This window comes from Leptonychotes weddellii, chromosome 15, assembly GCF_054177405.1.
Source record: "Leptonychotes weddellii isolate Sample4059 chromosome 15, ASM5417740v2, whole genome shotgun sequence".
Classification (NCBI taxonomy): Eukaryota; Metazoa; Chordata; class Mammalia; order Carnivora; family Phocidae; genus Leptonychotes; species Leptonychotes weddellii.
Window position 1 is genome coordinate 13,017,241 of NC_138383.1, and position 13,013 is coordinate 13,030,253.

Consider the following 13,013-nt stretch of genomic DNA (forward strand, 5'->3'; position numbering starts at 1 on the left):
CAGAAGTTAATCTTTAAACAATCCCTAGCACAATACCTGGCCCATAATAAATCTTTAATAAATGCTAAATTGAAATATTGACAAGAAATGGGTTGGTAAAAGCATGGAAACTTGGCATGCTTAGTGTCACCTAAAATGGACTCTAATCAACATCAGGTATGGATGGAATTTAACTCCAGACACTTGGGTTGTCCTTCAGGAGATCATGCCTGCAATTCTTATAAGTTCAAACCAGTAAGGGAGAGGCAAAATGGAAATTTGATATTTGAGAGAATCTAGCCATTCAAAACTTCATTCATGACGCAAAACAAACCTAAACCAGAAATGTGATGTTCAACACTACTACTAGTACAGATGGACATTTGACAGTTTTTTTGTTTAAAACAAACAGAAATATTATTCTTAAGCCTTATGTTTTTCTGACTTAACAAGATACACAAGTATACCCCCAGGGCATACTCAGAAATTCTGAGTTGCCAGGATGGGGAGCATCTTCTGTCAACCCAGTAACTAAGATGGCATGCCAGAGTGAAGTGCTTTGTGGTATAGGAGATATTGCTTTAAACAGAACACAAGGAGTAAAAAGATGCTGTGCAGTATACCACAAGAGGTGAGCAGTTTTGCAACTTTTCATGAGGTGGGTGTGTGTTGTCAGGAGCAGCTCTGCGTTAAAAAGTTATATATGCAGATACAACCTTGCTATAGTAGGTTTTAAAAGCACAAATACCAGAAATTGCCCTGTTCAAGTGATAAAGCAATTCAAAATTACAAAGGAACAGGAAAATCCTTGGATTACCCTTCAAAATGAATTATCTCCAAATTTATCACATTTACTCACCTAGAACTGCACTCAAAAATTATTTTTCTAAAAGTCTGTCAATATTAAATTGAGAGATGTAAATGATCTATCCTGATTAACATTTCTCTCTTAACTGTCAAAGAACAAACCAATAGTGTAAGCCTTCTCTTAGTGATTCAAATATAGTTTCAAACCCACAGATTCCCTCTCTTCCTTAGCTTGAAATAATTTACTGCAATAATCCTCATTTTCTTACTATGTAAAATATAGGGATTTATAAATATATTTGGTAAGTCTGGCTTCAGAATACAAGCATGATGTACTTTATTTTGGAAAAAGGTTCACAATTTAGTTTTATTTATTTTGAACAGACAATATATTAATGGGGTTTAAAATTCAAACAGTGCAGAGTGCCTGGGTGGCTCAGTCAGTTAAGCATCTGACTCTTGATTTTGGCTCAGGTCATGATCTCAGGTTTTGAGATCAAGCCCCACGTTAGGCTCCACACTGGGCGTGGAGCGTGCTTAAGATTCTCTCTCCCTCTGCCCCTCCCTCGCATTTGCACATACACATTCTTTGTCTCTCTCAAAAATGAAACAAAATAAAAAATAAAATTCAAAAGTGCAAAAGGTATATAATGAAATCTCAGCCCACCCTCATCCTGTAGCCCTGAAGTTCCTCTTATTGGAAGCAATCAGTATTATAGGTTTCTTGCACATGCTTTGAAAGAGTCCTTCTGCAAGCAATCAACTGCATATTTACTCTCCTCACCTTTATTTTCTACAAGTAGCACCATACTCTGCACACTATTATCAAATGCACATTTTTCTGACACTATATACATTGGAGACTGCTGCACTAATATGGAACATTTTACATAATGAGCATCATCAAAAATCTTTTACATTGGCAGAGTAATTCCGTGTATGGAGCAATCATAACTTATTTAACCTGTCCTTATTTAGTGGACATTTAGATGTTGCTAATTTTTACCTACTACAAACAAGCAGCATGTTAGCTTTAAAATAACTAAACAACAGGGCACCTGGGTGGCTCAGCTGGTTGAGCGTCCAACTCTCGATCTCAGCTCAGGTCTTGATCTCAATGTCATGAATTCAAGCCCCACATTGGGCTCCACACTGGGTGTGGAGCCTACTTAAAAAAATAATAAAACAGGGTGCCTGGGTGGCTCAGTCGTTAAGCATTTGCCTTCGGCTCAGGTCATGATCCCAGGGTCCTGGGATCGAGCCCCGCATCGGGCTCCCTGCTCAGCGGGAAGTCTGTTTCTCCCTCTCCCACTCCCCCTGCTTGTGTTCCCTCTCTCGCTGTGTCTCTGTCAAATAAATAAAATCTTAAAAAAAATAACAAAACAAAAAATAAAAGAATGAAAAACATACTGCAAACGACCAGCTAGGATACTTACATCTCAGATCCAGGTCCATCACAAACTCAGTGTTTGACTCCTAAAAAACCTCTCAAGGATGGGTGCCTTAATTCTACCAGTCAATTGTCTTGGCTCAGTGTTGTCGTTTGGTCTACTTCATAAGCTTACTCATTTGGTTAACTAAACAATGTATAGGGTTCTACCTAATAAATTATTTTAGTAAAATGCAAAATTATTTGATGGTTAAGTATATACCAACCTGTTATGTGAGACAAGCTGACTTGCAGGTAATCCAAGGCCAGTGAATCAATTACTGCTTGTACATTGTGAGCTTCATCCTCTTGACTCCTGGGAATAGCTATGAGGTCTGTGGAAAAAAAGCTACATAATTTTTCATCTGAGGGTCCAGGTTGTCATGGTCTCTGACCAGGCTTCTAAGTGAAGTTAACTGCTACAAAAGCAAGCTCCACCCAAAGAGAACAGGCTTTTATAAAGTACAGATAAAGCTAACAGAGCCTGATTTCTACATAGCACCTTTATTAGTTGAATACTTAGTCAATTAACATATATATGAACATGCTCTACAATAAGCACCATACTACAAAAAGATAAAGATAAATTCAAGGAGATGCTAATACTCTAATAAGGGAAACAATACATGAAGTGAGACTTTAACCCATAATCGTGGGCTTCTTTCCATAAGAGAAAAAAACTCCACAACAGGTATGAAAGTAGAGTTCTCGTAAGTCTTGTTAAAGCACCCTAGTAGGAATTATTGGCATAATGATTTATTTATTTATTTTTTAAGATTTTATTTATTTATTTGAGAGAGAGAGACACAGAGAGGGAACACAAGCGGGGGGAGTGGGAGAGGGAGAAGCAGGCCTCCCGCCGAGCAGGGAGCCCGATATGGGGCTCTGGGATCACGACCTGAGCGGAAGGCAGATGCTTAACGACTGAGCCACCCAGGTGCCCCCGGCATAATGATTTAAAAGGTCAGTATAGACCAGACTGAGGAGAGATATTAACATCAACTTATATCTGGGATTTCTCCGCTGGTATTGAGGAAGATGAATGTTTTGGAGAAGGATGAAAAAAGTATTTTAAAAGACTGATCGGATAACTATATGCCTCTGCACTCAAAAGGTTAAGACTAGCATCAAAGATAACCAGCTAGAGGCCATCACCATTATTTCAAGTGATGAAGGCACCAAGTCATGGTAAAAATGGGAAAGGAACACAGACTACACACAGTTTTAGTACTTAATGGTTGTAAGCTACACAAACAGAGACAGCAGAGGAATCTATGGATAAGGACTCTGAGATACTTAACCAGGGATGCAGGACAAACATCAACTCGTATCTGTAATACTGGTTAAGTAACAAGACCCAACAAGTTTCCAAGTTCCACTCAATTTTAGAACCTTTGAAGATACATTTACAGAAAAGGTGTAACTTTCATGAGATATTAGGCATAATTAAACAGAAATCACCAAGGCTGTTACTATGTGTGGGTCTCACTAAAGTACTTATTAAGGTAATGAATGCAATAGTTAGAAATAAGATACAAACAAAAAGTCAAGATTTTACAAATCTCATAGGATCTAACTGAAGGCTCTCAAAACTACTGGCCTAAAATATAGTCACTATTACTCCCACTTTTTAGTACCCTTACCTGGTACCTTTTCTCCCAAAATGGATTGGTAAAGAGCAATAAAAACATTAGCATCACAATCTTCTAGTTCTCGTATCCTCAGGTGTATGTGGCATTTCAAAAGAAGGTTATTGGCAACGGTTATCCACTCTGTCAGGAAAGGAAAAAGATCAGCCTTAAATAGCACTAGAAAAAGTCAACCCCCATGAAGATAGACATTGAATGACGTAGAAGATAAAATATTTGATTATTGTAGAAGTTCAAAGACCCTCTGAGGCACGAATTTTGAAAATATTTAATTTCTTGGGATAACTTCCAGAGTGCTAGAATTTTAATGTAATCAAAACTATGATGCAAATCTAACTTTTACTATTGCAACCTAAAATCTTAAGTTATTTTACCCCTTTTCTTATTTTACCAGCCATACCTAGTGTTTTTATTTAAAACATACAAGTAAACGGGAATATATGTCATAAACGAGACCGTTTGTTAACGATACTCTGAGATTACCAGAAACTAATTAATAGAAGCTGCTTCAAATTCCCAATAGTATTAGTCATGTTTTTACCCAATTATCTTGTGCAAGTCAGAATTTCTCTGGTGCCCAAATAGGTGGTGATTAACTTAGTCTGTTAAAAACTGAAATAATGACACCAACACTACAACATTTGTTAGTTTTTTAAAAATTACATTTAATGAATAAGAAATAAAACATAGAAAATACATAAAAACGTCCCTAAATTCAGAACTAGCACGTTACCAACACTGTTGAAGTTTCCTGTGTACCACCGCACCCCACCCACAGATACGGTAGGAATTAGCAAGGTTATTTCAAGACTTTCTCAAAGGTAATTTAGAAAGCCTGACCTATTTGATCCCTGATATAATTGGCGATTAAGGAGAAAGTCCTTTTACTTTGTGTTCGACATATTCAGCACGTTCTAGGAATAACGATGTCTCTGTGTTCAAGGCACGTTATCTCCCTCTCCCCATGCCCACTCCTCACAGCTGACCAAAACACGACAAGCAGTTTGAACGCTGTCCTGAGGAAAGGGATGAAAGCGTCCCAGACAACCCAACCCACTCGCTTTGCAAAAGCGGTTGCTAGACAAAGCCGGTAACTCCAGAGGGCACTGAGGAGAAAAATCCAGGAGCATCAGCAGATCTTAAGTGTGCCGTTCCCCCAAAAGTTCAATGCACATGCAGGTACGGCCTCAGTCCCCACAGTTCAAGAACCAGAGAACACGATGACAGGGGCTGCATTCCCCAGAGAAATACACGTCCCGGGAAGACGCTTTCTGACTGCCCTTTTTGCAGCCAAGTTGCAGGCGTGCTGCGGGCCTCGCCACGGGGTCCTTCTCTCCACACCCCAAAATCGTGCTCGATGGCCTCTAAGCCGACCGAGATGGGGGCTAAGAAACCCGCAGAAACCGCCCACTACGACGGGGCGTCTGTCACCAGCCCCGCGGACAGCCCAGACCTAAGGAGTGCAGCCAGAGGACTCAAGAGAAAAGGAGCGTTCGGGGACTTAAACGGCTTCAGTCCACACACACCGGGGCTCCGAGCCGAGACTCACCAGCCTCTGAGCCGGCCATGTCACGGAGGCAGGTCGCCGCCTGGCTTCCAACTGGGCGCGCGGTGGACGGCGTCCTGGAAGGGCCCCACAGCGCAGACGCACCGCCAAGGTGGGGGGAACGAAACTAAAGGGCAGGGGGTAAAAGAGGGAGGAACGTTAAAACGGCTTCTCGCTGCTGATTGGCTATCACAGGAACACTTCCTTTCGCTGCACGCGCCGAGGCGGCGGTTTGTGGGCTCTGGATACCATTCTTCGCGGGCAAGATCCCGCTAAGGGATTCTCAGGTGGGTGGGTTTGACAGGTCGGGTCACCCAGCCGCCCAGGCCAGTCTCCCGGGGCATTAGTACGGCACTTCCGGTGAGCTATTTCGTTTCGTATTCCTCCGCCGACTCCAAGTGGAGAAGTAGTGCGGTCCGCTTACTGGAGGGGCGGGAGCAGCCACGTGACAATATCAGGCTCCGCCTTCCCGTCTCACTTGGTTAGGGGCGTGAAGGCTCTTTGGAGACGTAAACATCTCCAAGTGGTCTGAGTGGGTTGGCCTGTGCTGGCCATTTTGTCGGCTGGGCTGGAACTGGAAAAGGGCGGGGTGGCTTTCTTGAGGTGTGGAAAGACGAGAAAAAGGTGAAGGAGTGTAGGTTGAGGCATCTCAGTGTAGGTGGGCCCAGCCATGAGAGGGCCCCCAAACCGGCGACTCTGAGGGAGGGGGAGGGTGGGGGTGGGGCGAGAACATGGCGGATCCCGGAACGCCGGCGGGCGTTGCGGCCTCTGCGCAGGGGCGGGGTGATTAGGTCATAGAGCGGCTCCCAGCAGTCTCTGCGGCGGAGGAGGCGGTCCAGGCTATAAAACCGGCTGCCGGGACGCGGCCGGCACCTCATTCATTTCCACCGGTCTCTTGTTGAGCAGCTTCGGCTCCTGTCATCGCCGCCCCTCCGCCGCTGCCGCCCCCGCAAGGCTTTGCCATCGCCAAAGCCATCTGCAGCGACTCGTCGCACCCGATTCTCTCCACTTCGTTCCCCGCCAACCGCAACCATTGACGCCATGTCGGGTTATTCGAGTGACCGAGACCGCGGCCGGGATCGAGGGTGAGTGTGGGAACGGACTTGTCAGGCCCGGCAGTGGGGGATGGGAGGCCGATGAAGGTGGCGGCGGGCGGGGGCGGCGGGAACTTGGGTTTTTTAACCTATTCTTAGGCTTTATCAATCGAAGTTTTGCGCCATTTTGATATCTGTCCAAAAGTGACTGAGGGATGTTGTCCTGTTAACGGTCCTCAACCTCGCCTTTTGTTGGCGGGGGTGGGGGAGGGGGCGTCGAAGCCCCCCCACCGCCGACGATAGAACAGCTGTTGGGAGAACTCGGGAGAGCGTATTTCGATGGGAGAAAAGCGCGACGCTTCCAGGAAAACGAAGTCAGCGCTGTTCGGTGCATCTTCTCGGGAGGTGTTTTAGGGGCCCCGGGAGTTCTATGATAGCCGAGGGGGTCGCCTCTGAAGCCATTGATGCGGCGGGGGCAGGGGGGTGGCTGGCACCGCGGGAATCGGCCATGTGGCTGAGTCGCGGGTACAAAATGCCGGCGTCGGATATGGCGGCGGCGCCTTTGTTACCCCGCCCGGCGGAGGAGCTCAAAATGGCAGCGTCGAGAAAATGTGGCGCAGAGAGAAATGCGAGACAAAGGGGGAAGCGCCGCCCCAGCGGGAACGCCGCCCGGTCCGGGACTCCTCCCCCGGTAGTTGCCAGCTCCTCCTTCTCTTTTTCTTTGCGTTATATAATTTTGCTATCCTGATCGGGCGTCCTTCCGCGGGATCCCCCCCATTCGATAGGCTTGCATAAGTGTCTCTGAGACCAGCGTCCTTGTTCTGTTCTCATTGCTGTTGCTGTCCCATTATTCCTTAAAACCAAAGCTTCTTTGGTTGAAAACAGCTGATAAATAACATTGTTGTTAAGCACCTCCCTTGTATTGTCTCTTTCCCAGACACTTAATTTCTAAGCTCACGGGAAAGACTAGGAGCTACAAGCTGTTGTCTATCCTTGTAATCTGAACTTCAGGCGTTTGGGCAGCCAGTTTCCGACCTGGTAAATCCCGGGCTGTTGACTTGGCTTCAGTAGTGTGTATTTGGGACAACGGGAAGTGAGAGAGGTGGTGCTAATTGTGGCTTTTGAGAGCATGACGGGTGCTAAGTGCTAAGCCTTAAACCTCGAAAAGTCTCTCATTTACGTGCAGTGTATGCCAAGAGAGAATAAGTCTTTATATAAATTTGTCTGTAGACGTTTGAAAATACGAGTAACTTCTTTTTTGCTTTAATTTCAGGTTTGGTGCACCTCGATTTGGGGGAAGTAGGGCAGGGCCCCTATCTGGAAAGAAGTTTGGAAACCCTGGGGAGAAACTAGTCAAAAAGAAGTGGAATCTTGATGAGCTGCCCAAATTTGAGAAGAATTTTTATCAAGAACACCCTGATTTGGCTAGGCGCACAGCAGTGAGTAATTTCACATAGCTTCATTGGGTTGTAACTCAATAATGGCTTCTATCTAGTAAGTAAAAATATGAACAGAGACGTCGTGGAAACGTGGAAAATGACGAAATTTAGGGAAATTCACGCTTATAGATGAGGTGGTACTTCGGAAACAGGTGTCTTCAAATTTTTCTACACAGAATGGTTAAATATAACTGCACTCGGTGGATTTTTTACTGTGTAGGTTTTCCATATGTGGATATAGGTTTTAAATGGCCCCATTAAAGTTTAATAATAGTTTATAAATTTAGGGGCTTGCTGGCTGCATATTAGTGAAGGTTGTCATGGTACTTAGTAGATTATTACAATTTGTTTTATAGCAAGAGGTGGAGACATACAGAAGGAGTAAGGAAATTACGGTTAGAGGTCACAACTGCCCAAAGCCAGTTCTGAATTTTTATGAAGCAAACTTCCCTGGTAAGTGCTAGTTTGGACCCCCCCCCCTTTTTTTAATTTCCTCCTTTCTCGGCTTCACTAAATTTTACTGAATTGTTGCTAATTACAGCAAATGTCATGGATGTGATTGCAAGACAGAATTTTACTGAACCCACTGCTATTCAAGCTCAGGGATGGCCCGTTGCTCTAAGTGGATTGGATATGGTTGGAGTAGCACAGACTGGATCCGGGAAAACATTGTCTGTAAGTGTGGGAGACATTTTGAGTTTTAATCTGTGGTCATGTGCTAGAGAAAATGGATTAGGAATATAAAGAAACCAGAAGCTTTTTAATTTAACTCCTGTTGTTTGTTTCCCCACCACAAATAGTATTTGCTGCCTGCTATCGTCCACATCAATCATCAGCCATTCCTAGAGAGAGGTGATGGGCCTATTGTAAGTATATATCTGTATTTTTTGTTAATTTTTGCCTAGGAGTACAATGCAGTGTTCTGTAGAATACGTAGCAAAAGATAATTCTTGTGGTCTAACGTAGAGACATTAGTTGTATCACGTTAATTTAGCTGCTGACAGAGCTGCCTTGATTATACTTAAGTACTGGACAGCAAAATCAGTGACCTGCCTATTTAATGCCAATCAGTTAGTTTAAAACTAGGATCCAGGAGTTTGCTAAAACCTGTTTCACTTTTTGTTTCTCTTTAGTGCTTGGTGCTGGCACCAACTCGGGAACTGGCCCAACAGGTACAGCAGGTAGCTGCTGAATACTGTAGAGCATGTCGACTGAAGTCCACTTGCATCTATGGTGGTGCTCCTAAGGGACCACAGATTCGTGATTTGGAGAGAGGCATGTAACAAAAATTCTATCTGTCACTGTTGGTGCTGGAAGTTTAGATCTCGTAGTTACATCTATGTGTTTAATTGAAGGTGTGGAAATCTGTATTGCAACACCTGGAAGACTGATTGACTTTTTAGAGTGTGGGAAAACCAATCTGAGAAGAACTACTTACCTTGTCCTTGATGAGGCAGATAGAATGCTTGATATGGGCTTCGAACCCCAAATAAGGAAGATTGTGGATCAGATAAGAGTAAGTGCCTTTAAAAATGTTTTATTTTCAAACTTAGCTCTCAGTTTATTCTTAGAATACAATGCTTTTTTTAATCCAAAATATTTTAGCCTGATAGGCAAACCCTAATGTGGAGTGCAACTTGGCCAAAAGAAGTAAGACAGCTTGCTGAAGATTTCCTGAAAGACTACATTCATATAAACATTGGTGCACTAGAACTGAGTGCAAACCATAACATTCTTCAGATTGTGGATGTATGTCATGATGTAGAAAAGGATGAAAAGTAAGTTTTCTATAGAAGTTATAATTCTAAAAGTTTCGCCAAACTTTGGAGTTACCCTTTCATAGGTTATCTTAAAAGTGACTTTCAGTTGGGTGGAACGTGAATGTGTTCATTTAAAATTAGTCTGTCAGTCTTCCTGGAAAATGTTTTCTTCATTCACATAATTGGTTATCACTGTATTTATAGCATTCCTTTAGGTGAAAGAACATGCTTTGTGGCTTAAGGACCAAGGGCAGTTGCTTGTTAAGTGTTCATGCAGGTGTTTTTACTTGTAGCCGTGTAACTGAAGATAGTGCTTCAGTGACTTTAAATGCGTGGCCATAACCATGGACTACTTTTAAAATTCACAATTTTTTCTCCCAAGACTGATTCGTCTAATGGAAGAGATAATGAGTGAGAAGGAGAATAAAACCATTGTTTTTGTTGAAACCAAAAGAAGATGTGATGAGCTTACTAGAAAAATGAGGAGAGACGGGTATGTGGGCTTCTTCCATTGAAGCAGGTGTATGAGAGCTGAGGTTGGGGGGGGCGCAAACCGATCAAGAGTAACGATATAAATGTCATGGATGACCATTACCTGGTGTAAATAAAACTGCTTAGGTGAAATTAAAGGAATTGGTGACTAGATAGGTGTAGTAGACTAAAACCTTTCGGGTTTCAAATGTGAGCCTACTGATACGGTTTTTCTTTAATGTAGGTGGCCCGCCATGGGTATCCATGGTGACAAGAGTCAACAGGAGCGTGACTGGGTTCTAAATGGTTAGTCAAATGAAAAATTTTTTTTCTCAAAACCTGGAATTCTCAGATTATTGATGATTCTTTCTCTTTCACAGAGTTCAAACATGGAAAAGCTCCTATTCTGATTGCTACAGATGTGGCCTCCAGAGGGCTAGGTTAGTAAAAACTCGAATTCATGGCTTGGTTTCCCAGAAGATCTCCATATAATTCTTTTTAAAGAAAGTTTATTGCTTTCTTTAACCTCTGCATTTTTTCTAAGTTTTTTTCATATAAAGGTGCAGTCTTTGTGGCAAGGCCTAGGCATGACAATCGGAGGACTCGAGGGGGATGGAGGACTAGTGATCGGCTGGCTGCTTCCAGTCGATTAGAGAGGTGAAAAGCTGAAAGTGTGCCAGTAATCTTCAAAAGGCAGAACATACCACCTCTGCCCCGTAAACTGTTCTCTCCGGGGGAAAAAAATGGAAGTTATCCTCACAGTTCACTGCCGTGGTATTTCTTCTGTCCCATGCTTTGCATGACTGCCATGGTACAGCATTGTTTCAAACTGTTCACTGTGATCTGTGGGTCTTTGAGTTTCAGTGAGTTTGCTGAAATGTTGAAGAAATATTTCCAAACTTCAATGTTCAATGAAATTTTTGTTCAAGTTTGAAATGGAGAGAGCAGCTTTAAAAGGTACTAAGCCTTTTACAAATTGGTGAGTACTGGCACATGAGATCTAGATCAGGAGCAACTTCTCACATTTAGTCAGTGGGAAAAGAAAGCAGTGCTTTGAAAGTTCCTCCCTCACCTACACAGTAGTCGTCATGTCGAGACCTGCCAGAGAGAGACACATTCTCAAGTGAATCCTGGCTTCTTGGAAGCGCTTGCCTAGACGAGACACAGTGCATAAAAACAACTTTTGGGGGACAGGTATGTTTTTCTTGCAGCTGCGGTTGTAAGGTCTTGGCAAGACAAGCAGTGTGGCCAGAATTTTGAACTTCTGATGAGTGTGTAATGCAAAGGACCATGTACATTTTTGTTCAAAGGTCCTCAAAATGAGCACATGAAGAGGTTGCTGTGAACCTTTAAGTGGCCCTACTGCGCAGAAGCATTCAGATGTCACTTGATGATCTGTAAGGGGACTTGGCTGGTTTGGGAATATGTTAGAGAATACACGTCCTTTTGACAGGCTCTCTATCATTGGGTGGGTAATGAGACAGGTAGATGGTGTGTGCTTTTTTTTTTTCCCCCCCCTTCCAACCTCAATGGTATTCCTACAGAGAATGGATAACCATTTTAACTGTATTTTTTGCAGCCCATACCTTCTTGGGAATACAATTGTCTAACTTTTTATTTTTGGTCTGGCTGTTGTGGTGTGCAAAACTCCGTACATTGCTATTTTGCCACACTGCAACACCTTACAGATGTGGAAGATGTGAAATTTGTCATCAATTATGACTACCCTAACTCCTCAGAGGATTATATTCATCGAATTGGAAGAACTGCTCGCAGTACCAAAACAGGCACAGCATACACTTTCTTTACACCTAATAACATAAAGCAAGTGAGCGACCTTATCTCTGTGCTTCGTGAAGCTAATCAAGCAATTAATCCCAAGTTGCTTCAGTTGGTCGAAGACAGAGGTTCAGGTAAGACCAACCTTCATTAAGAAATGTTGGTGATTTGGGGTCACATGATTGTCTACAAATCCTTTAAATGGGATTGGCGGGTGAGTAAAATCTTCAGTATGAAACTGAGAAAACACTTCACACAGTGAATAGAGCTTCCTAATTCCTTCTGTGTTCGTAATGATTTGTGCCATGGAAATAATACGCTTGCAATTTTTTTTTTTCTTGACAGGTCGTTCCAGGGGTAGAGGAGGCATGAAGGATGACCGTCGGGACAGATACTCTGCGGGCAAAAGGGGTGGATTTAATACCTTTAGAGACAGGGAAAATTATGACAGAGGTTACTCTAGTCTGCTTAAGAGAGATTTTGGGGCAAAAACTCAGAATGGTGTTTACAGTGCTGCAAATTACACCAATGGGAGCTTTGGAAGTAATTTTGTGTCTGCTGGTATACAGACCAGTTTTAGGACTGGTAATCCAACAGGGACTTACCAGAATGGTTATGATAGCACTCAGCAATATGGAAGTAACGTTCCAAATATGCACAATGGTATGAACCAACAGGCATATGCATATCCTGCTACTGCAGCTGCGCCTATGATTGGTTATCCGATGCCAACAGGATATTCTCAATAAGACTTTAGAAGTATATGTAAATGTCTGTTTTTCATAATTGCTCTTTATATTGTGTGTTATCAGACAAGATAGTTATTTAAGAAACATGGGAAATGCAGAAATGACTGCAGTGCAGCAGTAATTATGGTGCACTTTTTCGCTATTTAAGTTGGATATTTCTCTACATTCCTGAAACAATTTTTAGGTTTTTTTTGTACTAGAAAATGCAGGCAGTGTTTTCACAAAAGTAAATGTACAGTGATTTGAAATACAATAAATGAAGGCAATGCATGGCCTTCCAATAAAAAATATTTGAAGACTGAATTAAGTGGAAATTGTACTTTATTTTACATATATAATGTCATGTAAAACTTTGCTTAGATGGTCTGTTT

The 13,013-nt window shown here is 42.8% G+C and overlaps 4 protein-coding genes across 7 annotated transcripts in view; 1 reads left to right on the forward strand and 3 right to left on the reverse strand.

The window, feature by feature from the left end:
- Positions 1-5,881, reverse strand: part of CEP95 (centrosomal protein 95) — a 37,779-nt gene extending 31,898 nt beyond the window's left edge. For 2 of the 4 annotated variants that reach the window (XM_081804696.1, XM_081804695.1), the window contains exons 1-3: positions 5,414-5,865; positions 3,859-3,987; positions 2,443-2,550 (exon numbers count right to left, since the gene is read on the reverse strand). In XM_081804696.1, the coding sequence (XP_081660822.1) occupies positions 2,443-2,550; positions 3,859-3,987; positions 5,414-5,432 (256 nt within the window). In that variant the 5' untranslated portion in view covers positions 5,433-5,865. Of the gene's footprint in view, positions 1-2,442; positions 2,551-3,858; positions 3,988-5,413 lie in introns of all 4 variants that reach the window. The other 2 variants (XM_081804698.1, XM_081804697.1) reach the window with 2 other exon arrangements.
- Positions 1-13,013, reverse strand: part of MILR1 (mast cell immunoglobulin like receptor 1) — a 124,858-nt gene that overhangs the window by 65,798 nt on the left and 46,047 nt on the right. The gene's annotated exons all lie outside the window — the stretch shown is intronic.
- Positions 1-13,013, reverse strand: part of LOC102738999 (testis-expressed protein 2) — a 254,143-nt gene that overhangs the window by 35,115 nt on the left and 206,015 nt on the right. The gene's annotated exons all lie outside the window — the stretch shown is intronic.
- On the forward strand, positions 6,264-12,945 carry DDX5 (DEAD-box helicase 5). Its single transcript, XM_031032764.2, has 13 exons — positions 6,264-6,495; positions 7,718-7,883; positions 8,240-8,336; positions 8,425-8,558; positions 8,684-8,749; positions 9,017-9,158; positions 9,239-9,399; positions 9,489-9,661; positions 10,026-10,136; positions 10,359-10,420; positions 10,495-10,554; positions 11,803-12,027; positions 12,239-12,945. The coding sequence occupies exons 1-13, from the start codon at positions 6,452-6,454 to the stop codon at positions 12,640-12,642; spliced, it is 1,845 nt and encodes a 614-aa protein (XP_030888624.1). The 5' UTR covers positions 6,264-6,451; the 3' UTR covers positions 12,643-12,945.